Here is a 26,433-nt window from a genome sequence, read left to right as displayed (position 1 = left end):
AGCCCAAGTGGCTCATGTAAAAAAAATCAGCTAACAGGACATAGTTGCACAAGCATTTATGTTTCCTACCTTCTCCTCAGATCAAAATAATTAGGAGCAAGACAATGTCCAATCAGGATCTGGACAGAATTTCATTGAACAGGATTGCAAATTACACTGCACTCGGAAGCTACTTTCTGCAGGCATATTTGTAAGACTCAGTGACAAGTCAAAACAAAATATAGAAACTTAGTTACCATTAATTGACATGTTTGTATCAGTAGTTAGGTGTTAAAATTCAACATGTAAAAAAAAAAAAAAATAATAACTTTGTTCATTGTTAAAGTGGGGTAAAAGCTGAAAAACAACAAAACTTGAAGAAAATGAATATTTCTTAATAAAATTATTAATGATACAAATATTGGATTATCACATGGTGTTTTACAGAGCCTATAGTCAAGTCAATAACTGTCCAAAGGAGATGTTTAAAAATCTTACACCAGTACCAAAGTCTAGGCTGAATTTGGGGGACATTCATCCAGTATTATTCCATAGCTGTAGGTAAGTGAGCAGAATATGCTATACGTATTTGTTACTTTGCACAGTATAGTTGGAATTGGACAGAGTGAAATTACCTTGACACAGCGAACTGGAACAAATACAGTAGGAACCTCGATTATCCGACACCCACGGAGAATGGCCGATTCCAGAAAAGTGTGGTTTCCGGTTAACTGAGGTTACTTTGTAACTGAGGTTTCGCAGCCATTCACTTGAATAGGGAGACTTGTCCCCATTCACCTCTAGTGCTGAATGGCTGAGAAAAAAGAAACCCTGATAACACTTGAGCCATCATCAGGGTTTCCCTTTTCTCAGCCAATCACGAAGCAGAGTATTTAGCAGAGATCTGCTCTTCTGACAGCTCCACTCTCCTGATTGCTCCCGCAGCCCTAGCAGAGCTGTGGTATGTGTTCTTGGATGCAGAGCTCTTGGATGCAGAACACATGCCACAGCTCTGCTAGGAGTGCAGGAGCAATCAAGAAAGCGGAGTGCCGGTTATCAGAATTTCTCAGTAATCTGAGTTCCCGATAACCGGGGTTTTACTGTAATGTGTTATATGCAAAACAAGAATTCTTGTTTAAGCAGAAGCTTACTGGAAAAAAGTAAGTGTATAGTAGTGTGCAATGTTAATTCTAAATTTTGTAGTGCTGAGCGTGTGTTCACACACACCTTAAGAACATTCTTTATATTTATATATTATTATATATAATACTATAGTAACCCCATGATACTGCATTTTTTGCTAGGTCATACTATAATCTCTATAAAATATATACTTATACTAATCTATATATTAAAAGTGTCACAGGCTAAAAATACAGGCTTTTTAGCCAAAAATTAGCATGTGCTTTATGCAATACAAATGTAAAGATTAAAATGAAAAAGCAATAAAAAAATTTTTTTCCAGCACAGCAGCATTTTCTAATACAAATCCATGCAAGTCATGCCATCCTTTTAGACTTTATGTGCAAGTAAAGTGGCTAACTCAAGCTGCAGACAAACATCATTATTTCCTGCATTATGTTAAGACTGGTTAAGACATTATGTTAAGACATGGCTATGTGTAAGATGATATACTGAAAGAAAAACTTTTTTTAATTTACTCTTAGAACTAAGAAAAATACTGCTTTCAGAGGAAATTACAAATAAAGTTTAAAAAATTGAATTTTTGATTAGGAAAATGGTAGCTAGGCTCCGAGAGGTCAGATTGCTTACATGTGCTTTATATGTGATAAAAAGGTATACAAAAGGCACCACAATATTTCCCAATATTTCTAGCAAATATTTAAGAAGCACCATAAAATTGCCAACACAGATGAAAATACTGGGACAAAAAATAAAAAGAACACTTAAACATGTCATATGTGACAATTTTAAAGCTAAAGTTTAATATACTTTTTCTTTACATTTCCTGGTTTCTTCTCTCCCTATATATCAACACGCAAACTACATTTACTAAGCCTTTTTGTTTTAATCAAATGCTATGTTTTTGGTCCAGTGATATAATTACCGAGTCTGTATGCAACACAGCTATATCATAATTTGTGGGAAGGGCTAACAGGGTGCTATATATAACCTTGATAAAACATCACTACACCCTTCCACTGTTCCCCTCATAAGGTCTCTCTTTCATAATCAAGACAATAGGGGTATGTTTAGACTAGTTTCTGAAAAAATGCGTCTGGTAAAGGCTACTCTGCACAGCTAGGATTCCAGGATCGTTTTAAGGTGCAGAATGCTTGCGTTTGCAAAAGACTATACAGGCTTTTATAGGCGTTTATAGGTGCCTGAAAAGGCATTTTTTTCCATTCAGCAAGCAACTCCCTAGCTTTAAAAACGCCTATAAAGGCCTGCACAAGCTTTTATGAGCAGTTAAATGCAAGTCTATGGAGATATTTTGAATGCCAAACAATCCTAGAAGCTACATAGAGCTTTTGAACAAACGCTTGTAAAAGCCAAAAGGACACAAAAAAAATCAGTACCACATACAATGAATGAAAGGGGTAAGCCGGGGACAGAAAACACTAATGACACTGAACGTCCTTCAGGCAATAAATAGGGTGGGCTCTTTCTAAAGTGCTGCAACTAAAGTGCTCCCATTTTGCTTACAGAGTAAACATTTTTAGTACGAAAGAGGATCCTGGACACTAAAGGCAGGACTGGAGTTGTCCTTTAAATAAAACAACCAAATGAATAAACTGAATAACTGGATAAGATATCAGCTTTTCTTTTGTAAACATAGAAGCAACTTCTTAGGAGATCCCAGAGGATCATACTTTACTTCCATTCCTTAATCATTCACAATTATTTTAATAATTAGGTTTTTTTGGGAACCAGGGTGTAAGAGTGGAAATATTGTTTTTTGGGGAAAGTAATTCAAATGCACAATTAAATACATATAGTACTTTAAGCGTTAATTCATGTTAAAGCACATATAAATTCTAAATAGTAAGTTCTTGTTTTTGCTACCTCTTGGTCAGGGAAGTGCTAAACCCCGTTAGGTTTTTATTAAAACCTGTATTCTCACTGTATGGGGGGGAACGGTCACCCTCTTTCTTTGGTCATTGAGATCATGTTGTCTCTGGTACAGAAAGTGATGAAAAAACCAAACCTTGTAACAGAACAAGAAAATCCTCTAATAGGGACACCTTTTAGGTTACATTTTGAATATGTTTTTGTTGTTTCTCTAGACCTCTCTGAAGATTTATAGACAGCAAAAATGGAAAACATAAATACTAGGAGATCGAACAATCAAACACCAATAAAAAGCTTAGGCTTTACATACAGAATATTATAGCATTGCTTTTTTGTGGTAAAATACCTGTTGATTCAGACAATATTTAGTCCTTCTTTCCTGTGATCAGGTAAAAAGTCTACCATCAAGCTCATGATCACATAGAAGCTATACCAGCAATATGTGTATACCCAAAGGCTGACAAAAAGGTTCTTTTGTCAGTCCTGTACATATTAACACAAACTAAGGGACCTAAATGTATAGTATAGTTTTATAATCTGTTGATTCTGCCAGATGATTTTTAATCAGATTTATCAGTGTCAACACTGGTAATTCTACAGCAAAATGACTACAACATTGTCACCCAAAGGATGGGTAGTTTCAGATGGACATCAGGAAAGCAACATACACATTAATGCCTAAATAAAAAAAAATAAAAAAAGTTTTAAATTCTATGACTGAAAGGTACAATGTAAGAAATTGTGTCAGTTTAACAGTTTGTCCTAATTATAACTGTCACTGCTGAACAGATTGGGCTGTGTGTATATGGAGAAACAAATATGGAAGAATACATATAACATATAAATGGGGAACATAAATTCACTGAACACTACCATTGGAGCTATTCATTGCATTTACTAGAATACAATATACATCACTATTGTAGACCTTTAAACACAATGGGTGTGTCACATAAACATAATGATTGTTTCCCCATGGGATTTTTGGTTTGAGTCATTTGCTATAAATTTCCTATTTCCATCTTTGTGTCAGATGTAGGCTAAATACTTCCATTTTGATATCAACAGCTGAAATGTAAAATGGATTATTTCAAAACATCTTATGATCTAAGATCTGCCTCCAGCTTGCCTCCATACATGACTTGGTGACTAATATAAGTGACAGATTTAGAAACACAAGAAGAACACACATCATTCAGCATTGATGTGGCCATGCTATGCTCTAGGTTTCAAATCGTGATAACGACATGTGTTCATAAAAGAAGTTCTCACCATGTTCTGATTGATCATGTGCCTGAAGCATGTGATGTACACTACAAAGGGCCAGTCATCGGGTTCCATCACTACCCCCGCAGCATGGGCGCAGGTGACGTGGAAGGATGTGGGACAGCGGCCGTATGAGCACTGGATGCAAGCTCCTTGAGCATTCTTAACCTTTTGCCTGCAGAAAACACATTTCTGTGGGAGAAAGCAAGAATAGTTACAATATAGCAGTTGCACAAAGTTTTTTTTTTATAAATATAACTACTATAGATTTATATAGGTAAAGGTATTACTAATCTTCATTTTAGAAAAGCATGAATATACATTTGAAGAACTTTTCACAAAACTCTCTAACAGAAGAAAGACAAATCAGTTTTTGCATGCACATACAATGATTGGTTCTCATCATTTGCAAGGTAAGCCAGAAGATGCCAACTCTCCAGGTGTAGAAGTAAAATCCCTGACAATTTAAAGGCACTGTACTCAAGGCACTGCTTAGAACAGTCATACTAACAACAGAAAATACGAATATGTGCAGATCCTGGCACTTGAGGACTAGAGTTCGGGACCCCTGGCTGGTACATAGGTAATGGTGTTTTCTTTTTTATAAATTCTAGTTTTGGTTGATATACCTGACAGTTTGTTATGAGAGACTGAATTTTAACACATTGTTTTGATTTCTTAGAATTGCCTCAAAATACTTTTTTTTATTATTATTTTTTTTTTTCTTTTTTGCTGCAGTGAACACCTACTGGTCTTGCTCCTCCTGCAGCCTTAGACTGAAAAGTTAAAAAAGAACACTGCTCACTCTTGTTATCAACATGTTCCTTGCCTTAAATAACTATCTTCTTATTACCATGTGTCCTAAACTACAGTGATAGATTCACCTCATTGATTGAATGATTTATTGGTGAATCTCAATCAAAATCAAGCAGAAGCTTCCATAAATTTGTGCAATCTCGTATGCTTTAGCTCCTTAGTGCAAACAGAATGTATAGCACTACACCAAATATTTGATTTCCAAGTTAGGTAGAGAACAAGACTGCTAGTTGTGCAGGAAATATCTGCCTAGGGCCCAAGGCTGTTTGAATTTAAATCCAGTATTGCTGTATATCAGCTATTACACAACAGATATTGGTAGGTAATATGACTAGTTCAATTTTCTGTGTGCCCAAAATTGGGAGGCACATTTCCAAACCATGTTCTTATTTACATGCATAAAAGCTTGATTTATGGTGACATTTTTCCAATGTACTAGACTCGTCTAGAGCCTCATAGTTGCCTGTTATACACTTGTTTAATGTATTTTATGTATTTGAGGTTCTAGAAATCTTAACTGCAGTCAAAAATAAACACACATGTATACTAATAATGATCTTGCATGTTATGCTACAAAATTAAATAGGTGCAATAATGTAATTTTGTAAATTTATACATCTTAAAACCATGTTATAAACATATTATTTACAGATTTTGTCTCCTAATACAAAACTTACAGTTAAGGCAGTCAATTTACAGAGCCTTTTTCTCTGTTCTTAGCATGTACAAGGTCTTTGGCATGGCTGAGGAAAAACTCCATCTTCCCTTTGTAGCCAAAAGTAGGGATTGAACTGACCATGATGACAATAGGAAACATTTTACAACCAAACATATTTAGCTGTGTAATAATTTCAATACAAGTGCCACATAAATATATCCTTACATACTTGTCGAACCACTTTAAACTACAAATAGGATGACAACCCCCTATGTATACAGCCTAATGTTGTAATGCAAATTACATAAAAAGCTAGCTGAAGCAATGCTTTTCAAAGGTTAGTTCCTGGTGTGCTTTTTTAGACCAAAGGATTTGTTTCCCTCTTTACATAAAATCACTGTCATAATATCTTGATGTTTGTATCCCCATTTGATGTGTTAAACTCTAACATTAGATCATGGACATGATGTTAAAACATCTGTCTGCTTTTTCATTGATGTGTGCTGGATGGAAATTTAGCTTACTTCCTGGCCATATAACTCCAGCAATACGGAAAACTAGCCAACTGTGGGATGTGGGAGTGTCAGATATAGAAAGACATGCCAATGTCCCCCCAAAAATGCAGAAGATTTGCGTATTATTGAGCAAGTTTTAAACTTTTAAAATACATTGGCAATTCAAAGGGTGACAGTTTTGTTTCTTCTAAACCATAATCTACCTTCTTTTAACATCTGCAAAAACAAACCTATAGTTCCTTATAAACTTATCTTAAACATTCTCAGCCATCATGAATCACATGAAAAAAGTCACATATAGAACAGCTAAAAAGTCCAGAAAGATGCTACCTGCATTTTGAAGACAAGTGATATTTACAGGCAACACTCCTAACATTTATTCACATATACGTTTAAATACAAATTGTCACTGGGCTATTTACTTTTCAAGCACATAGCAGTTTCTTCCCGACTACACATTTCTTTGATAACATGGCACTGCATTATGTAACATGGCAGCACTCTCAAGTAACACAACCATGAAAAGACAATATAGTTTACATTAAAATTTAGTCAAACCCTCCTTTTTTTCTCGGACCTTTTGTTCTGAACAATTCTAAAATGTTAAGGGAAAAGAAAACACTATGGACTACAGTCATGCTAAAGCATCATGTGCATTAAATTAAAACTTAAAAAAAATAAATAAAATAGTAGCTAAAGGTGAAATTGTATTGCTACATTAATAGATTCCTACTGAATACAGAAGGAAATGCTGAGTTTATGTGGTCTTTCTGAACAATCAACAATGGCAAAGATCTGCTGGCACCAGCACTTTCTTGTTCTTTACACAATAAGGATCACATGGTACAGCCATCCTTAAAACATTTAGTTGCCACTCGGACAAGCTTTTACATTGGTAATAACATTGCAACTAAAAAAACTCACTTGGTTCTGTGCCAAAAACAATTACATATTAAAAGTGTTCGGAGAAACAGAAGGACTCTTTAAAATTATGCTAAGAATTAGAAATACCATCTGGTTTACAAACAAAGGTTTGGTTAAGTAAGAACCTGCACATGTTTTTTACAATATTAGAGTTAATAATAGCAGTATTCACAAATCTTGGGGGAGGGGGGTTAGTAACACCCAGCCAGAATTGCCCATGTGTGGGCAAGAAATAGCCAGCAAGACTACAAGACATGAATGTGCATGTATATGTAAAAGAGGTGGTGGTGTGCGCTGGGCTGTATATACCTCTGACCCTTGGTGACTTGCATGTTACATACCGTGTTTCCCCGAAAGTAAGACCTACCCCGAAAATAAGACCTAGCACTTTTCCCCCAACCTGCCCTAATATAAGACCTGCCCTGAAAATAAGACCTAGTAGAAAAATAAAAAAAAAAAAAAAAAAAATAAAAGCAAACATAAATTAAAACAGTACTCACCGAGCGGGAGACAGCGGGCGTACACACAGCGGGCTAACACACAGCCGCACAAGCCGATGCTTTCCTTGTAGTTCCGGCTCCTGTCACAGGCGGAGTGATATTACATGCACTTCGCCTGTCAGAAGCTGAAGTGCATGTAACCAGGCTAGTTCTAGTGAGCCCTTAAAAATGTGTTAAAAAAAAAATTAAAATAATATACTCATCTGATACGCGATCCTGCGTGTGTTTCTGGCTGCAGCAGCGTCTCTCTTCTCTCCTCTGCCAGCATCGTGTCTTTTCCTGTTTGTAAAGCAGGAAAGAAACCAGCACAGCGCCACCTGCTGTTCCATGTCCTAACTGCCGAACAGTGGACAAAAAGCACAGAGTGATCAGAAGGGGAATTTGTAAGGGGAATTTGGGAATATGGTGTGTTTTTTTTCATTAAAAAAAGTATATAAGACCTACCCTGAAAATAAGACCTAGTGTGTTTTTGGAAGCCCAAAAAAATATAAGACAGTGTCTTATTTTCGGGGAAACACGGTACATCTAATCCCCTACTATTTGTATGTTAAATACATCTGTACCCTACCTTTACTATATACCAGTAGTCCCGGCACTCTTGACCCGGAGCAAAGTAGTCTTAAGTTGTATTTATCCACACAAATTTAAAACTCTCCCACAGTAAACACAATTTGGCCATATTCCCCATTTCTTTCAGTGTGCCTAACAGTGCCATAGACCTTTCACAGTTCTTGTAATGTTCCTGTGAAAAGGGGGAGAATTCCTGCACCCAGTTAACACCAACCCTAGCAATGCCTGGCCTATGGTAGAAAATGTATTAAAGGGGCCCAGCTACAACCTGTCCTCCTTGCTGAAAGTCTCTACCAAAACGTTTGTCTCCACACAGACACAGAACAAAAAAAAAAGGCAAGGTAAGTCAGTAATGAAGGGAAGTTGAGCTGTGTAGAGACAATAAATACTAGGGACTAGCGATTAGTGCTTCTTTTGGAATATTGTACAATGTATGTTGAACTGCCTTACTGCTTGCTGAATTTTACTTAATTAGTATGTTGCCAGAGCTGGGACACTATTGTTTTTTCCTATTTGTTTTGATGACTACCTGTCATTGCCTTGACTTTTAGTACCTAACATTTACATGTAAAACAATCCTATCTATTTGATAGGAAGGTAAGCTGACATATAGTTAAAAGCACAAGAGCTTTATTGTTTTTATTGAATGTTCCAAGTGCTTTAAGAGCCCCTGAACCCAGAGAGCACAACATACAAATGGCAGTTTCCAGATACCAATTAAAGCTCTATCAAAGCATACCCTGCATATCTTAATGTAGTGTGACATGCCTCTCTGACAATCACTGACGCATGAATAGAACGAAGGGGGAGCAGGAGTTGCCAAGATTTTGTATATTAAAGCTGCAAATTTTACATTTGAGTATTAGATGCTTCCTGTTTGGTGGTTGCTAGTGTACATGAGAGTAAAAAAGCAACATCTAAAAAAACATCAAAATCAGGCAAACATTTTCTGAAGGGCAGATTAGCAATGACAGTCTCCGTATTTCTTAGCATTTTTTTTTTTTTACTTTTCCTTCACATTTATTATTAGACATGACTGGAATATTGCTAGCAAGTATCATGCCAGCATGCCTGTGGTGTGTAGGGGTGCAACATTTTGTTGCTTATGTTTTGCTTTTATGTTGTAGCTTTTCATAACATGGTACATTAGCATTCCATAATTCTGTCACTCCCTGATGTAATGATAATTGTGCAAAAACAGCACAGTGCAGTGTTGTATAAAAGATACTATTTATTTATAATTCTATAGGACAAACCACAATAGCATACATACCAATCATTTCACTGTAGCATTACCTAGTTATCAGTATTGCAGTATGCCGAATAAAATTCAACACTTGAGCTTTGCAAATGAATTATACCTGTCATGTAAATATTTCTAGGCTTTCCACTGGGTTTCGAGATATTCTTTGATATTTAAATGAGAAAAAACATTTCCTAATTTGCTATGCATATTTAATAGGGCAGTTTTATAGGAATGTGTGAATAAGTTTTCTGGTCTCATGATGACATTCAAACTGTCAGTGTCATAAAAAAAGAAAATACCAAAACATATTCGCAAAATAGGATTCCACATGGAAGATAAGTTGAAGGTGGAAAATAAGGCTCAACTGAAAGAACCAAAAAACAATGAAAATGTTTGTTAAAGATTTACAGAGATTAATAAACTATGTAAATAGAAGTAGCTCTATTAACACAAGCAATTAAATTTTTAAGATTTGTAATGCAGTCTAATTGCCCTTTCAGGCCAACATGGGTTTTACCGTATATTTAACAGAATTTTCTAATGGGATAATTGTTCCCTGTCATAATACATTTATTAACAATATACATTTAGAATAATCTCTGATGAATTCCTTTATTTTAAAATTGCCTAATAGTGTTTCACAACTTACAAAAAAAAAAATAAACATTTTGTCACCATTTGGAATATTTTTGAGCCATGTAAAATAGTACATTTAGTTAGGGTTTATCAGATATCAGAAACAAACCGTACAAATGTAATGTTGTAATCAAATATTTATCAGATTCATAAAGAAAGCCAATATGACCAGAATATGCCACCGAACACAGGAAAATATCTTTTTAGAACAATATCTGACTGTTAAATCCCAGAAAACCTGGTGAGTCACTTCTCCAAGGACTTAAGTGAAGGGAAGCTAAAGTCTCCCACTTTTAAGCCTAAGGCCATAACAAAACCTCTCCATGGCGAAGTCAAGGCTGCAAAATACAAATTACCCCCTAAAGTTACAAACAATGTCAAAGAGCAAAAAGAAATAGTGTAGAAGTTTTAAAAACTTATCACAGACTGGTATTAGGCTAAATACAAACAGCTGTGCAGCAGTTGGAATAAGGCTTACAAAGCTATGAAGAACTTTTTTGTTTTCCTTGTTTAGTTAGTTACATTAAATCTAAACATCAGCTGCTTAGCCTAATACCCAAAGTTTTTCAAAACAAGAATAGCTGGCACCAAGGAAAACAAATAAAAAAAAATAAAAATGAAATACAGTTTACCTAAATTCTGTTTAAAGTCACAACATTTGTGTCGTACAGAATGGAAATTACAAGAATGTAGCTTATCTTTAAATTGAACAATTTAAAAACATGTATGCCCCATTAGTCTGTTATATATATAAGGAGCAGAGGAATCAAGCTCCAAATGTTCACTCGCCAGATAAAGCTGTATTGATCACGTCAGTAAAGCAGCCATGACAAAGCAGGTGTGCACATTTAATGGATGAATAAACATAATAATAAATAGGTTCCATTCAGCAATTTACAACAAAACTTTTCATAATGCGCTGTCATAATGGCATAATTTAAGTAAACTTCAATTACAAACTTGTAACTAAAAATTTAACTCAATATAACAACCTGGTGTCTACACATCTCCAGCAGCAGTAGTTTCTTCCCACCACCTTTTTGGCTTTCAAAGGGCAGGCGCAGGTTACTTTTACAACAGAGTGATATTGGCCTGATGTTTTGTTTTTCTTTCTTTTCTCTATTGTGGTGCTGATACTAGAGAGAAGTAGCAGCATAAAACAAGCTATGGTCTCTGGAGTAAGAAACATAGGCATTCCCACCAAAAACCAACTGGGCAAGTCAGTGAGCTGAATTCAAAAATAGGTATATAAGGCGAGATAAAAGGCTTTGTCTAAAGAGAAGTCTGAACTGTTAGCCTCCAGGGGCTACTTTACACTTTCATGATCGTCACACAAAGTTTGCAAGTTATTACAAGGTGGAAAACGACATTTGCTTCTGTACCGGCGTGAGTGGTCTGATAATGGAGTTAGGTTGCGAATACATACCAGAGCAGTGGAGATTGTTCACAGACTCGAGCAAAGCAAGTTTGAAAGCTGTATTGCAATGCCAGATCATTGAGGATTCAGCAGACATGAAATCATACTACTGTTTTAGTGGTGGTATACCTAAAGACTTAATTGGTTAGTGGCTGGCTTGCTATACTACTACAATAGTAACTAATGTTGTAAAAAATACAATTCTAAGGAATCTTCACTTAAAATACCACATTTTAGTTTTTAAGAAAGTATAAAGAATTGTAAAAAGCTGAACAGAAAAAAGACTGTTTTTCCCAACTTACATTTCACATTACTTGAACTCTTGGTTTAATCAATTTATAGAACAAAACTTGCCACTAGATTCAATTTTTCGAGACAGCCAGCAAATCTATCAAACAGACTTGTTCTAGTCATCACAGAACTGCAGGACTAGCCTGTCAGGCAGCATCGTGCCCAGTATCCAGGAAATACTTTCCAAAAAGTTACTGCCAGCTTCATTCAAAAAAGCTTAGTCATTCATCATTATCACCATGTTTGCCCGTGGGGACAATACAGTACAATGCATAAAGATAAAAATTAAATGAAAGAAAAACTATGAACAATAGCAAATTCTCTGAGCTTGAATATAATTAAATGAGAAAACATTTTAGCTTTTAATGCTGATGTTTCAAAATAGAATCTTATTTTTTCATTGATTAGGAAAGAAAAAATACATACAAACAGAACACAGATGCAATGCAAAGTCTGCAAATAAGAAGATAAAATGGTCATGTTTATAAAAAGCTTCCTGCATGTTTCTCATATTATCAGCTGTTCGATGCTTTGTAAACAATCCCTGATTAGGCCTGCTATACAACCACAATGTACAGCATGATTGTATATGTTTTTAATGCTCCTACAACACTAGCTGAAATGTAGCATAGCAATCAATAAGCCCTTACATCTCTGGCAACGCATGAGAGCTGTGCCATGCATCACTGTCAAGAGTGTCTGTGCTTCTTACTACAAGGAAAAAAATGATGAGCTTCTGTCATCCTTCTGTAGATTTAACAAAATAAAAAAAAATAGAGTAACCCAGTTCCTTTAACTCATGAGCTACAGAGTAAAAGGTATGCAAAGCTATATTGCTTATGTATAATTTAATGTGAAAACCTTTCCAATGGATATTAAAAATCTTATTCTTTGGAATGAGAGATGAAAGAGTGAACACATTTAAAAAATGACCATTTCCTTTTTTTTAAAACACGTTTTCCAGCTAAAACAATGCAGTGAAGCCACTCCATTTTCAGAATTGATGGACCTTTCAAAACCACAATCTGTGGCTTTCAAGCTTGCTATTATTTCCCTTTAGGTGCAGCTCTGAGAGTGCGCAGGCTTCCAAGCAGAATGGGGTGGCCCTGGCCAAATACTGAAAGGCTTATAGATCAGTCATCATTGTAGTGTAAATTCTTTTTCAAAATAATGTCTGTCACTCCGAGTACACTTGTGCTTAGACTTGGTTCACTTGTCAAATACAAAATTTAAGGTCATTGAAAGGCTCGGGGGCAGCACCATCTATTCTCAAACTCATTTTGTACCTTTATTTTGACAGAGAAATGGGATTTTCAAATGTAAAAATAATAAGAAGCTTTGCAGATAAAGTAACAAAAGCTCCTTGTATACACATTTTGTTAGGATGCTGGAAATGATTGTCTGCACAGACAAAGTCAATACATAATGTTCAGACAGTTAAAGGCTGAGAGCAACAACAAAACGTTTGGTTTATGATGTCTACCATGGCTACCTGAAATGCCTGCAAAGCCTATTCTTTATTTGATTTAGAGAATAATAGGGGTACAGCAAACTAATACTTTGATACAAAAAGAAGAACCCTTTGGCTTGTTTGTTTTTAATTGCAGGTGCCACAGTTTAAAGTATTGCAGTTTCAGCTCAAACAGAGGAATCAAACAGTTTCTTTTAGATCAGCATCTAAATTGATATTGAACAGAAGAAAAGGAAAGGCTGATCAGAAAAAAAGCTTCATATCCCTATCAGTAGAGCCAGTTCGATTTTCTACGTTTCTATGTTGTTCACAGGGAAGCAAAATTGGGGTCTTTATGACCTCCAGAGCAAGATTCCTATAACTGCCAAGATTTCACCACTGGGCCTTACCAGCTTTTCATCTGCTGATGCACGCTATTCAGCAGGACCTGTAACTTGAGTCATATGCAAGGTTGTTGTGTATAGTGCAGAAAACGAAAGATACCTAAATAGACAAATAATCCAATTTTTACACTTGAAGTGAAAAATATATTGGATCAAATTTTACCAGTTTTATAAAACATATTGTGAAGATGGGAACACTTGTTTTCCACAGAGCTATAGTTACCTTACTATACATACTATGAGTAAACGACACATTCTGAAGCATAGCTGTATACCAAAGATTGTTCACAGGCACCATGAGATGCCAGGCAATTTGCTGACAGCCCTTAAAGAGGGCCTTGCCTGTTCTTGATGAAATAGGCATTAGCAGCGTCACCTACCCAAATGCCTTTTATATACATTTACCTTTAGCATGATTATCATCAGCCCCCTGTGAAACAGTCACTACAGTTCCTTGTTGGAGGATCTTAAAGGGCAAGGACAGTACACTGACTACCACCCTTACCCTGCACCTCATTCTTTTAGCAGAAAGCTTCACAGAGCACACAGACCTGATCACAGGACTTCACCCACTTCCTCACTCTCAAACCCCTGACCAACTTCCTTCAACCTAAGCACAGTACCGATCTCCAAACCCCGGCCACCTTATCTCGCTTATTCCTGAGTATGTAAGCATTTTAGCCAAATATTTAACCATTTCGATTGAATTCCAAATTAATGTGATCTTTGCTATCAAACTATAGAATTTTAATCTTCTTTTGCTTTATAGAAGCAACCCAAAGGTGGTAATAGTAATTAAATGACAGATTAAATGGAATATTTTATGCATTTGCAAACCCAAACAGCTAAGGCCCAACATGCAATACTTTCAGGCAAACTGGAAAACCTTAAATAATCCCTATTGTTGCATATTTTATATATACAAGAAAATAAAAAAGGCCGTTTTTAGTTATTTAACTTTGCTAGACAGCAAAAAAGTTGTCATACAAATATTTTTCTTTCCCACATTACTCCCATTCCAAGTTAACCTACATTTATTCACATTTCCTCATGTTATCACAAATGAGAGATAGTCCTCTTTTATTCCAGATTCAGATATAGAATAAGACATGTTAAAAATTTATAAATACTCTAATGCATGTATTAGGTTTTCATTGGTCAATTTTGTTTTCTATAGTTTAATGAAATAAGGATTTTTTGATATGTAAACTTTAGGAGTGAAAGTACTACATCAATGAAAAAAACATTTACAACTCCTCTGGATAAAGGCTTTTATGTCTCATTGCATGATGCTTATTTTTTTTATTTATAAAGTGTCAATGTATTGTGTAACTCTGAAATCAATTGTAGGGGGGAACCCAATGTTGATGCCTCCTATGAAATGCCTTTATTGGAATTTCTATATTCTTTTACCAAAGTAATTCTTTATTAACTTTAAATCAGATCTGCAATGAAGTTAAGACATTTGTTGAACAGAAATTTTATTATGTTTGATTTTGTCTTTTTTTAAACATCAAGAGAATGTTCTATTTTTAAATTTGTCTCTTCAAAAGAAGGATACACTTTAGATCTCTTTTCAGACAAAGTGCATGCTGTGTTAAAGGAGTTAAGGTATTGTGTAAAACGAAGCTATTCAACTTTTATTTGATTTATTGAAATTTGCTAATAAAACAAAAAGAAATATTTAAATTTGATATGAAGTATGTAGTTCTCAGTTCTCAGTACAATATAGGAAAGATTTTGGTTTCAACGCATTAAGTCTTACCTTAGCAAAAAAAAAACAAAAAAAAAAAAGATAAGAGTTCATACTCACCAATTTTAACCTTTCCAGAGGAATTCTACTTGTGTCAATCTGTGATCTCTCCATCACATTTTTAAACCTGACTTCCGGCATAGCAATCGCACACATCACATGTGCCCACCTAACACAATAAAAGAAACAGAATTGTAAATGTTAAGTTTCAAACAAACTATAAATGTAAAATCAGGCAGAACCCCATCAATACTGAGAATCTTCCTTTGGAATAAACAACTGGCTGTGTTTTATATTTAAATAGAGGAAAAAAACTATAAAACAAAGAATACTGGGCATTTCCTACCTTTAACATGTATGTCAAGCTCTGTTATTCTGCAAATATTTATGTAACAGTTGGTAAAGGATCATGGAATTCACTAATCAAGGCAACTTGAGCCTAACAAACTTAAATCATTCTTGACAAATAGGATGAGACTATTCGAAGGGGTTGCAATTTGGCAGGATCAGATTTGCCCATTTGTTTTTTTAACTAATTTTTATCTTTTGATCTAAGGGAGATAGCATATAGCAGACAATAAATTGTTATGTTTGCATCTTTAAATCTTTTATATGGTTCTACCTTAATCTAAAACATTATATTCCAGAATGGAAATATTGAGGCAATTCTCAATCACCTTAAATTGTCCAAAGCTTTAAGAGGGTAGATAGATGAACAGGTGTGATGAACCAACCCTCGGGGGAGCACATCTTCCAAGTGCTGCAAAGCAAACCAATACATTTGCAAGATTGGTTTCGCTGACCTTACAAGCTTATGCCTAAGGGGAAAAGGGAACGAACAGGCAGCAGAGACAGATACTACTAACTCTGCTTAAAAACAATAGCAATCAAAACGAGTTTTTTATGCTTCCAGACTTAAATTGTTTCAGAATCTGTTTGATATGAATGATGTAAATAGATTACATCAAGGTCTTAAACTGTCTAATATATGAGCAAACATTTGGTATAGTTTTTTTTGTTTTTCCTAATGTTTCAAATTCCCATTAGGGATATAGACTTGTACTTTCACACCTCTAGTTAGAATTTTAAGAATTAAACAACCATAGTATCTTCATTTTAAAAAAAACGGCATCAACAACGCCTGGATGTTAGGAACAGCAAGAAGAGTTTGTATAGCAGAATAAGAAGTTTACCTATAAAAGGTAAGAATGAATATAAAGGTAAATATGAAATGAGTGCATATTTTATTTGATATAGTTCCTGAACACAACATTACTTTGCATACCTGTATTCCAGTAAAGATAAAAAAGGGGGGAGAGAAACAAATATAAAATGTTTATTGTGTATGACAGATGTACTGACTGTCACATTGGTGGTAAATGACCACCAGGGAAAACCAGTCAGTCAGGAGCCAGGGCCCCTGTGCAAACAATTGCAATTGTTCAGGCACCATTAATCAGACTGATCTCTCACCTACTTGCTAGTTGGTATTTTCAACGTGAACTGCTGAGGGTGTAACTAGGTTGAAGGGCAAAAAGGGCAGAACCTTGCATTATCTTTAATTTCGTGTGATCAAAAGTGGGCAAGAAGTCCTCAAACTCTGCATCCAGAACGGATCCTTATACATAAGAACTGGAATATTTTACATTCACCTTTGTAAACCAGTAAACAATTTAACATATTCACTAGTTGTGAAAATCAGCTCTAGCTAGGCTATACCACAACAACCTGATCAAATGTTATAAGTAGACAGCTCATTATAGAATGAATAAGAAAACATTAATTATTTCCTCGTTTTCTGGGTTTTTGACAAACCTAGGAAGATTAAGTAATAAGGAGTTTCTCTATGACTAATGAAGAAAATACGTTGGAGTATGATAAGGTTCCCACAGACAATGACAAAGGAGTTTCATTAGCTCGGACAAGTGCCAGACATAGCATGTCTCAGTAGAAATGTGTATTTTTCTGGTACCCAATTAAATAAAAAAAAAATCTATATATTTACCAAGGAGATGTAGGTACACTATACTTGTGTTATGTAAAACTGTAATTAATTTTGACTAATCAAAGACTGGAGTTGTAAACTATAAAAAAAAAACAAAGTTGCAGATACAGCAGTCAATTATCTGACAGTACAGGAAAATTTAGACTCAAATTAAAAATATCTAACATATGTCTGAAGAGTAAAGTCTCTTTTTTGCTCACTAGTAACTTAGAAAAATTAAAAGAAGGTTTAGGCTCCATTAGGCTTAGTCTACACTGACTTTTTACCCCCGTTTAACCTGAGGCTTTTAAAGCCCGTGTTTGAAGTCCCCATACATTCCAATAGGCTAATCTACACCAGGACGTTTCCTTGAGGCACGTTTTTGAGCGTTATCTTAAATGTTGCTTGCAACGTTTAAAAAATAAAATGCCGGATAAACGTGGGAAAATGCGAGAAAACGCTTCCATTGAACTCAATGGAGGCTTTTTCAAGCGTTTTTAAGCTTTTATGAAAGCTTTAATTGAAAACAATAGGGGCTTTTATAAAGGTTTTTAGCAGGGCTTTGGACTCTGGAAGCCCCCTTTAATAAGGAGACTCCCAGATCTCTACCACCCCACCCTGGGGAAAGAGTACAGGGATATATAAAACCCCTTACCCATTCCCTGAAAGGGAACATGTTTACATTTTTTCACAGGATACCAGAGGCCAGAAATGTTCATTACATTCAGAATGTAATTCTATTGCAGTGAATAAAGTCATAATAATATGCCTGTAAATGTTATGCTGCTACTTCTGTTCCACCACATACTAGTGGCCCTTGACTATGATGAACAGCATCACTGACCAAAAAGAATGTGAACAAGGCAGGAAAAGGTGAAAAGCCTAAGTGTTTCCAGAAATGTTGAAGCCTTGTCTATCAAAACTGACAATGAATTGATCATAGAAGGAAGAAATTAGAGGTTGCTGAAATGTGAAGTGACCTCTTGGTGCACTTTATATCAGTGGTCGACAAACTTTTTCGGTCCCACGGACCACTAAATTTACTGGCTCCTGACCGTGCATGCACAGGGAGCTAGGTGTGACTTAAAGGGTGAGAGACCTCCCCCATAGTGATGTCATGATGATATAACCCGGCCCACTACTGCCCAGATCTGAGTCTGCGATGGGAGAGTGGGCAGGTTGTCTCTAGGGATACAGCCCGCCCACTTCCCTGAGCCTAGGATTTGTACAAAAGATGTGGTCCGCGGCTCTGGCCAGAGCGCCCCAACAGAGGGTCCCTCTTCTGACCCTGCTCCGGGGTGCACCAGCCAGAGCCGCAGACCACCGGTTGGCGAGCGGTGCTGTATACCTCTTGAGTTTTTTCACTGATGATAGAATCTCTGAAAAGCCAACAGATCGAAACAAATGTTCATTCATATGTAATCAGATTATGTCACTTTTAAATGTAACAGTTGTTTGGAAAATTTCTATTAGATTTCTATTAGAGGGGTTTAAAGATTTAGTAAACCAATTTCATGGGCGTATTTAATCCAGCATTGGTTTGAGTTTAGATTTGACACTTGATCAAAAGCAGAGACACCTTGTTCAACAGATTATTAAAATTCTTTATCAAAATCCTCTGGCAGATAACTTTCAATTAATATTGCAGCTAAGGGAATAGGGACAGTATTTAAGGGAAATATTTAGTGCCAGATTATAACCATTTTTGATCATTTGAAATTACTACCCACATTTTCATAACAATAGCATACTCAGTGCATATAGGAAACTACTAGCTCTATTATTCCAATTTGTGAAAAGAATCAATATAATTTAGCAGGCAGCTTTTATGTTTCTGTTATAAGCACCAACCTTTTTGGAACCCTACACGTGCTACCACAATGCCACCAAAATGCAAAGATCACAAAGGTAATTATTTATTTGTAATTTCTAGTGTAAAAATATATATCCTTAACAGTCAACATTGCTAGTGTTCAAACCTAATTAAAACTCTTCCTCTCATTTTATTAAAAACAAACAGTTGCACACATGTGGAAAAAAAAACACTGGAGTACCTTGTTAAATTCAGAGATGGAAAGCATGTCTTGCCTAAATGCTACTACAGTTTCTCTTTGTAAGTAAAGTGCAGTGATTACACTAGTTAACTTGCCACAGCAGCAGAACCTGCAGGTTTGGGCTCAGCTCTTCTCTGCCGTAAAGTATATGTAAACCTTAACAATTATCTTTGGTTATTAGCTACTATTTAGTCAGTTTGCAACCTTGGAAACAAAGATTTCTCCAGCCATTAAATGCTCTTCTCAACCTTGGCCTCCAGCATTCAACCCTACTACTCCAAAGCCCAGGCTCCCATAGATCTTCTACCAGCATGGGTGTAAATAGAAATCTTAGCACCCACCACTCGGATAGAATCAATGAAGTGAGAAGTAACACAATATTAAGGTTGCCACTGGGCCCCTGAGAACCCCTCAAAGTAAACCTTATGCACCTGAACTCACAAAAAAAAGACACCCTAACACCAATAATGTACACTAATACAAGTTCACCTGAGCTCTTTCTTGAGGCCTCAACCCCAGCCATCTTATTGTCTGCCCGTGCCTTCCTTTTGCTGTGTCACCCTCTGTTCCTCATCTCTGGTTGTGAGGCACAGACTTTCCCTAAGCCTAATGGACTAGGGGGCTTCTAAAGTCAAATGGGCAGGAGAGCTCATGTGCCGGTGTTGATGGCAGACACGGCTTAAGACACACGGCTACCCTCGGACACCCTAACCGTCTCCCACACAGCTCCATCTCGGCGGATCAGCTGTGAAGTAGCCCAGTGAAGTTTCCCACCTCCTGCAGCAATAGTCAGACATGGTAGGCAACACAGGAGGAAAAAGCAAGGATCGGATTTCTCTCTCCCAGCCAGGCAGCACAAGGCACAAGATGTCTGAAGCAAAGGAGAAAGCTGCTCACAAGGCTCAGCAGCTGCAAAAGGTAACTTTTGCTTGGCATCCAGAAACACATCACAGCGGGGTACTGTGAAGAATTGTTGGCAGCATCTCCAATAAGCCATCCACAAGATCCCCGCTCACCTTCCTCTGATTCCCAGCCTCCTGGCATGCAGTTTCCAGACTTCTCTGGCTGTTCTAACTCCCCAGCTTCTGATTATGTTGCTCTGTCCCCAGAGCAGGCTTTTTCTCTAGCACAGACTTCAGAGTTGATATATCCCGCGGCTATGCCAGAGTGCAGAGGCATTACTGGGCTCATATACCCTGCCCCCACCCCCATGGGAGAAAATAGGCTGCTACAACAAATGGCAGCTTTACTGCAAACAGAACTGGCCAAAACATCTGAGCTTAGAAGGGATTTACAAAGCTTGGGTTCTAGACTTGATGCAATCGAACAGAAAATGGATGATACAGTGTCCAGAGTTTCTCAAAATTCAACGCAGATCACTGTGTTGGATGGGCAGATTGAGGAGCTACAAAATTGATTGATGATCTAGAAAACCGCAATAACTTTTCTAATACGCGGCTTCCCTGAATCTTTAAAAGATGTCTCCGCTGCCACTCTCAGGTTTCTTCAATCTATTCTCCAGGACATCCCAGAATCTCATCTTGAGTTGGACCGGGTCCATCGTGCTCTAGCTGCCCCTAAACCAGGTGGCCCCCCACGTGACATAATAGTGAAACCACACACTTTTACAACTAAAGAGGCAGTGATCAGTGACAAGGAATGAAGAATATGATGATGGAAGGCTTTCCAGTTCAAATTTTTTTCTGATCTTTCTTCGTTCACATTTCAGAGGCAGAGAGGTTTGAAACCATTATTGCAAGCCCTCATAACACAAAACATAAAATACCGTTGGGCCTTCCCACTTAAATTGATGTTCCAATTTAATGGGGCCAGAGGGGCCTCTGGGAAATTGTTAAAACTTCAATAAACAGATTAAAATACAAAGTCAAATGGGCACAAACACATGCACTTGCAATCTTACTCCCTCACCTTTACTGTGCTGGCAATCAAAGCAACATGGAAAAGAAGGTTGAGGCAGAGATAGAAATAATCCTTTTTAAAACAAGTAACAAATGTCAACTGCAACCCCCCCCCCCCCCCCCCCCCCCCACAGTATTACTTACACTGCCCAAATTAAAAAAAAATGCATTCAACAATGTATTAAATGAGAGAGCTTCATTTATTTTTAGTTTTAGTTACTTACTTATTGTCAGTAGTTTGCTTTAATGCCCCTCCTCTTAAACAGCAAAGGCAGCATTCCTAAAAGAGAGAAAGGAGAGAAAATATAAAAATATGAATAACCACAAGTCTACTTGAAAACCAGACAAAACTAAATCTATAAATTATATCAGAGTGTCTGTTTCTTTCAATATTTCTACTGGTATAACATGGTTTTGTAATGGCTTTTTCAAAAACATCATTTAAAGAATGACAATGAAGAACAGCTACCAAATCCCTAAAAAAAGAAATGTTTCTATTCTGTTTGACATGCTTTCTGACAACAGTTTTGTTTGGAACTTGTAAAATGCAAAAGAGTAGCACTTGATCAGAAATTAGATACATATATATATATATATATATATATATATTCACTTGGAGCTTTATCAATACTGTAAGCAAGTTTCCATCTTTGCTTCAATCCTTTCTTCCTCTCCATCAATACAATACCAACATGTAGGGAGTACAAAAAGTCAGAAGGGCAAAATAACCATTTATGTGAAAGAAAAGTGGACTCTTGGCAGGACAAGTGCTGGCTGGTTATCATGCTGACCTTCACTATGACTAAGGACATGGCTTAAAGTTGGTTACATAATCCTAAAAGTAATGTCCCATAAATCATTTATTATCTATTTTGCAAATCCCTTTTTTGCCTCTCCCTTCGACAATTGTACTAGTGATAGCAAATTAGTGATACAATTCAATACAAATCAGTCCGCCCATAACAAAGTATCTGCGACTGGTTTATAATGTATTTAGACCCAGTATCTGAATTCCTGACTAGCCAGCTGTGAGGATTTGCAAGATCTGAGAGAGAATTATTACTGAATATGAAACAGATTTTCACATAAAAGACAGATGGTTAAGAAATGGTCTGGGTAAGGTTTCTTTTTGTGGCAGTTAAAGCAGCTAAGAGAGGAATTTCTGTTGAAAACCGTAACCCTGTATTGGATCTGTTACATGATCTGTCTCAATACTTCTGTTTAGCATTGCCTTAATGTGATCTAAAACAAATAAATGCTTTCCTCCTCCAAAGTATACCTTAATAAGTGATGCTAAATTAAGTAGTTTTTAAGATGGCACCAAAGAAGGAGAACAATGAAAGCAAAACAAAGGAAACTGCTACCTTAATAAAGCTGAACTATACAAAGTATGTCAGCATGTCATATGTAAGCTATGAGTACCATAACGTTTTTATGCAAAATATTTTTTTATAATATGAATACAAAAATGTGTTCTTTCATTTATTTTTCTGTTTAAAACTTTGGAAAATATTAAAAGGAACTGCAGAACAGATACCAACACTCTCTTCTGCTCAAAAATAGAATTATGATCGCCTGACCTTGAGCAGATCCTGAAGTGAATGCTCTGATATAAAACATATGATCATCTGCTACCATATTTCAGGCGTATGCCGGATACCCATTGTGCTGTACAGCTGCTGCACAGTCTGCTCTCAAAAAAATAAGAGAGCCAAGATCAAACTTTAACTAATTACCTAAAGGATGAGGAATACCAGCATACCCATATTTCAAGTCCAATGATTGCAAAAAAAGGTGCCACAATTATATAGGGATGAAAAATAAAAAGTGAACTACAAGTTGTTGATGCTTAAAAGAAGAATATTTATACAATTAGGTCCATAAATATTTGGACAGAGACAACTTTTTTTCTAATTTTGGTTCTGTACATTACTACAGGTAATTTTAAATGAAACAACTCTGCTGCAGTTGAACTGCGGACTTTCAGATTTAATTCAGTTGGTTGAACAAAAAAGATTGCATAAAAATGTGAGGAACTAAAGCCGTTTTTTTACACAATCACTTTTCAGGGGCTCAAAAGTAATTGGACAAATGACTCAAAGGCTATTTCATGGGCTGGTGTGGGCAATTCCTTCATTATGTCATAATCAATAAAGCAAATAAAAGGCCTGGAGTTGATTTGGGGAGGGGGTGTGCTTGTATGTGGAAGATTTTGCTGTGAACAGACAACATGCGGTCAAAGGAGCTTTCCATGCAGGTGAAATAAGCAAACCTTAAGCTGCAAAAACAGAAAACACCCATCCAAGAGTTAGTTGGCAGTTTAACTGCATCTGAGTTGTTTCATTTAAAATTATTGTGGTAATGTACAGAACCAAAATTAGAAAAAAGTTGTCTCTGTCCAAATATTTATGGACCTAGTTGTATACACATTAAACCATCAAAAATATAGTTCCACAATAATTACTTCTGCAGCCCATGTGGCAATTGTAAATTGCTTCAAGGTTAGAGAATATACTAGCGAAATAAATGAAACGCAAAATAAAGGCGGGAATAACAGTAAACTATAGACCGCAGAGCAATCAAGCTTTGCCCAACAGCCTGAAAACAACTCACAAACTTCATTAACATTTTTTTAATGACAATCTAACAGTGCAAACATATCGAAATGTTAGGAGCAATAAAAAAAAAAAAAACTCTGAAAGTCCATGCAGTGAACAACCTAACTGCTGTATACATTTACAGCTCATAGTATAGGTATAAGGGGAAGAGGGGGAAAGAAAGAGGTTTCAGGCTCAGGAGGTTTTTGTGCAAAAATAAATCAAGTGTGTATTTTTCAAGTTACAATTAGTACATACATCAAAGGTACATATTTATTTTAAGTTCAATATCCAAATGCCTGTTATTGTCACAGGGTTTGGATACTTTATTCTAGACATAAGACTCCTTCCATTGTCAAACAAAGTACATATAAAGATTGAAAACAAGATAAGTAGGAGACCTTTTGGCTGCATGAATTACTACATACCCTTTTTCTGGTCGTATGGACTAACTACAAGTCTTAGCACAATAGCAGCCCTCTTGGCTGCATAAGAAAGGATATCTTTAATCCTCTCCTCCCTCCCCATTTTCTTTAGGATAAATAGATCTATACCTACTTGACTAGGTTCTCACAAAACCCCTATTTAGGTATATGAAACAAAAACATATATATGAATATTAAAACTGGACCTAATCTACTAGGACAACATTTAAACAATCTTTTTGCTTTGGGCTTGGACATATCAAACTACATGCAGCCTGAATACTGCTTCTTTTACCCCGCTACCTACACTCCAACCAAAAAAATCTCTGCAAATTTATACCCCTGAAGAAGCCTATAACAGGGAAAACGCTTTGGGAATCATGCGACCGTAACAGGTCCCCTTCTTATCTTGTTATTCCTATTTTTCAGGTAACAATGCCATTCATAACACATGAATGCACACAATTATAACACATTTTTGTATGAATTGTAATTTTGTAAGAATATTTACAATTGATGTTGCTGAAACCATTCTACATCATTATAGTCCAGAAAGGTGGAAAAACATTTTTAAGATGATCAAAATAACCGGACATGGCAAAATTTTAGATTTTATGAAAATGCCATAAAGATTTTATGAAAATGCCATAGTTTATAGTCCAATAAAAACACTCAATTTCAGCTTTATGAATTTCAATATACGGAATAAAAGTTGGAGACCATAAAAAATGGCTATGACAGAAGATTTTATCCAGGCTTGCCTTAGAAGAAAATTATTACAATCTATTGATTCATATGTGAATTCTCTGGAAACACAAACTGATACCCAAGGATGTTAAGGGCCGAGTCATATGTCAACCTCAGGCTGCTATTTCCCAAACAGTGGGAAGGTAAAGGTATTTTTGCAAGATCAAAACAGTCTACAGGCAACCCAAGTTTTCTGGAGGTGGTCAACAAAGGCATTTTCCATGTTTTTCTCGTGACACAATTCTTTATAAAAATCATTTTTCATTTACTCATACACTTTGCCATTGAATGGAAAGGGGGTGGGGGGTAAAGAAATAGTAACAGATCCTGTACAGATGTTGTGTTTGTACCTATCACACCTCATAAAATATGCTAAGCGAAAGTTTACTGTGAACATAACACGTTTTTTGTTTTTTTTTCTGTGGGTTCCCATAATAAAAAGAGGTTTATGTAGCCATTAGTGTCTAACACAGTTCTAATTCTAGACTGCAAACAGATGCAAGTGTAATTTTGCATCAAGGATCTTCCTTAATATTAATGTTTACTGGAACCATGAAGTAAGTGCTTACAACACGCTTCCAAGAACTTAAGCCATCAGACCCGTCTATTCTTCATAATACTCTGTACTGCAACAAATGTACGTAAGAATGGATCCACAGCATTTTATATAGACTTAAGGCAAATCAAGTACCTATACTGACTAAAAATTACTTCTATTTTAGTATGAAGTATAAATGCTTTCATTAAATAGATACACTTCATACAGTTCATACATTTGTGTTTTTCACAGAGTATCCACATCACATTGCCGCAGATTATTATATGATAAATCTTTCTGATTTGCATAGTCATTTGGTGGTTACTGGGGAGATTCTCTTTTTAATAATAGCAGGCTTGTAGTCAGTTCCTGGCTGTTGAATATCGCTTCCTTCATGCTATTCTGTCATGCTTGGAGTCTAAAAATAAATGATGCAACTTACTGCTGTCCAAACTCCAATTCTGCATCGAGAACACATCCATCCATCATGAATTTCATGGGAAGGAACACCATAACAACCTGTAATGAGAGAACTCAGTTAATTAATGAATTCTGCCCCTTTTGGTCTCTGAATCTTCAAGAAACTCAGCGGTGTATGGAGCAAGAACACGACAGGCTTAAGGGGAAAATAACCAAGACAGAGTGTCCTTGACATTTCAGACAAATATCAAGTATTTAGACTCTTCCACTTAAAGACTGCATGTTAGAAGA

General features: G+C 36.2%; 1 protein-coding gene across 3 annotated transcripts in view; it reads right to left on the bottom strand.

The window, feature by feature from the left end:
• The window catches only part of KDM4C (lysine demethylase 4C), a 144,162-nt gene that overhangs the window by 20,720 nt on the left and 97,009 nt on the right, over positions 1–26,433 (bottom strand). For all 3 annotated transcript variants that reach the window (XM_072404235.1, XM_072404237.1, XM_072404236.1), the window contains exons 15-18: positions 26,165–26,241; positions 21,640–21,695; positions 15,519–15,627; positions 4,285–4,470 (exon numbers count right to left, since the gene is read on the bottom strand). In XM_072404235.1, the coding sequence (XP_072260336.1) occupies positions 4,285–4,470; positions 15,519–15,627; positions 21,640–21,695; positions 26,165–26,241 (428 nt within the window). The remainder of the gene's footprint in view (positions 1–4,284; positions 4,471–15,518; positions 15,628–21,639; positions 21,696–26,164; positions 26,242–26,433) is intronic.

The sequence above is a fragment of the Pyxicephalus adspersus genome, chromosome 3 (assembly GCF_032062135.1).
Source record: "Pyxicephalus adspersus chromosome 3, UCB_Pads_2.0, whole genome shotgun sequence".
Lineage (NCBI taxonomy): Eukaryota > Metazoa > Chordata > Amphibia > Anura > Pyxicephalidae > Pyxicephalus > Pyxicephalus adspersus.
This window is presented reverse-complemented; position numbering and strand designations above follow the sequence as displayed.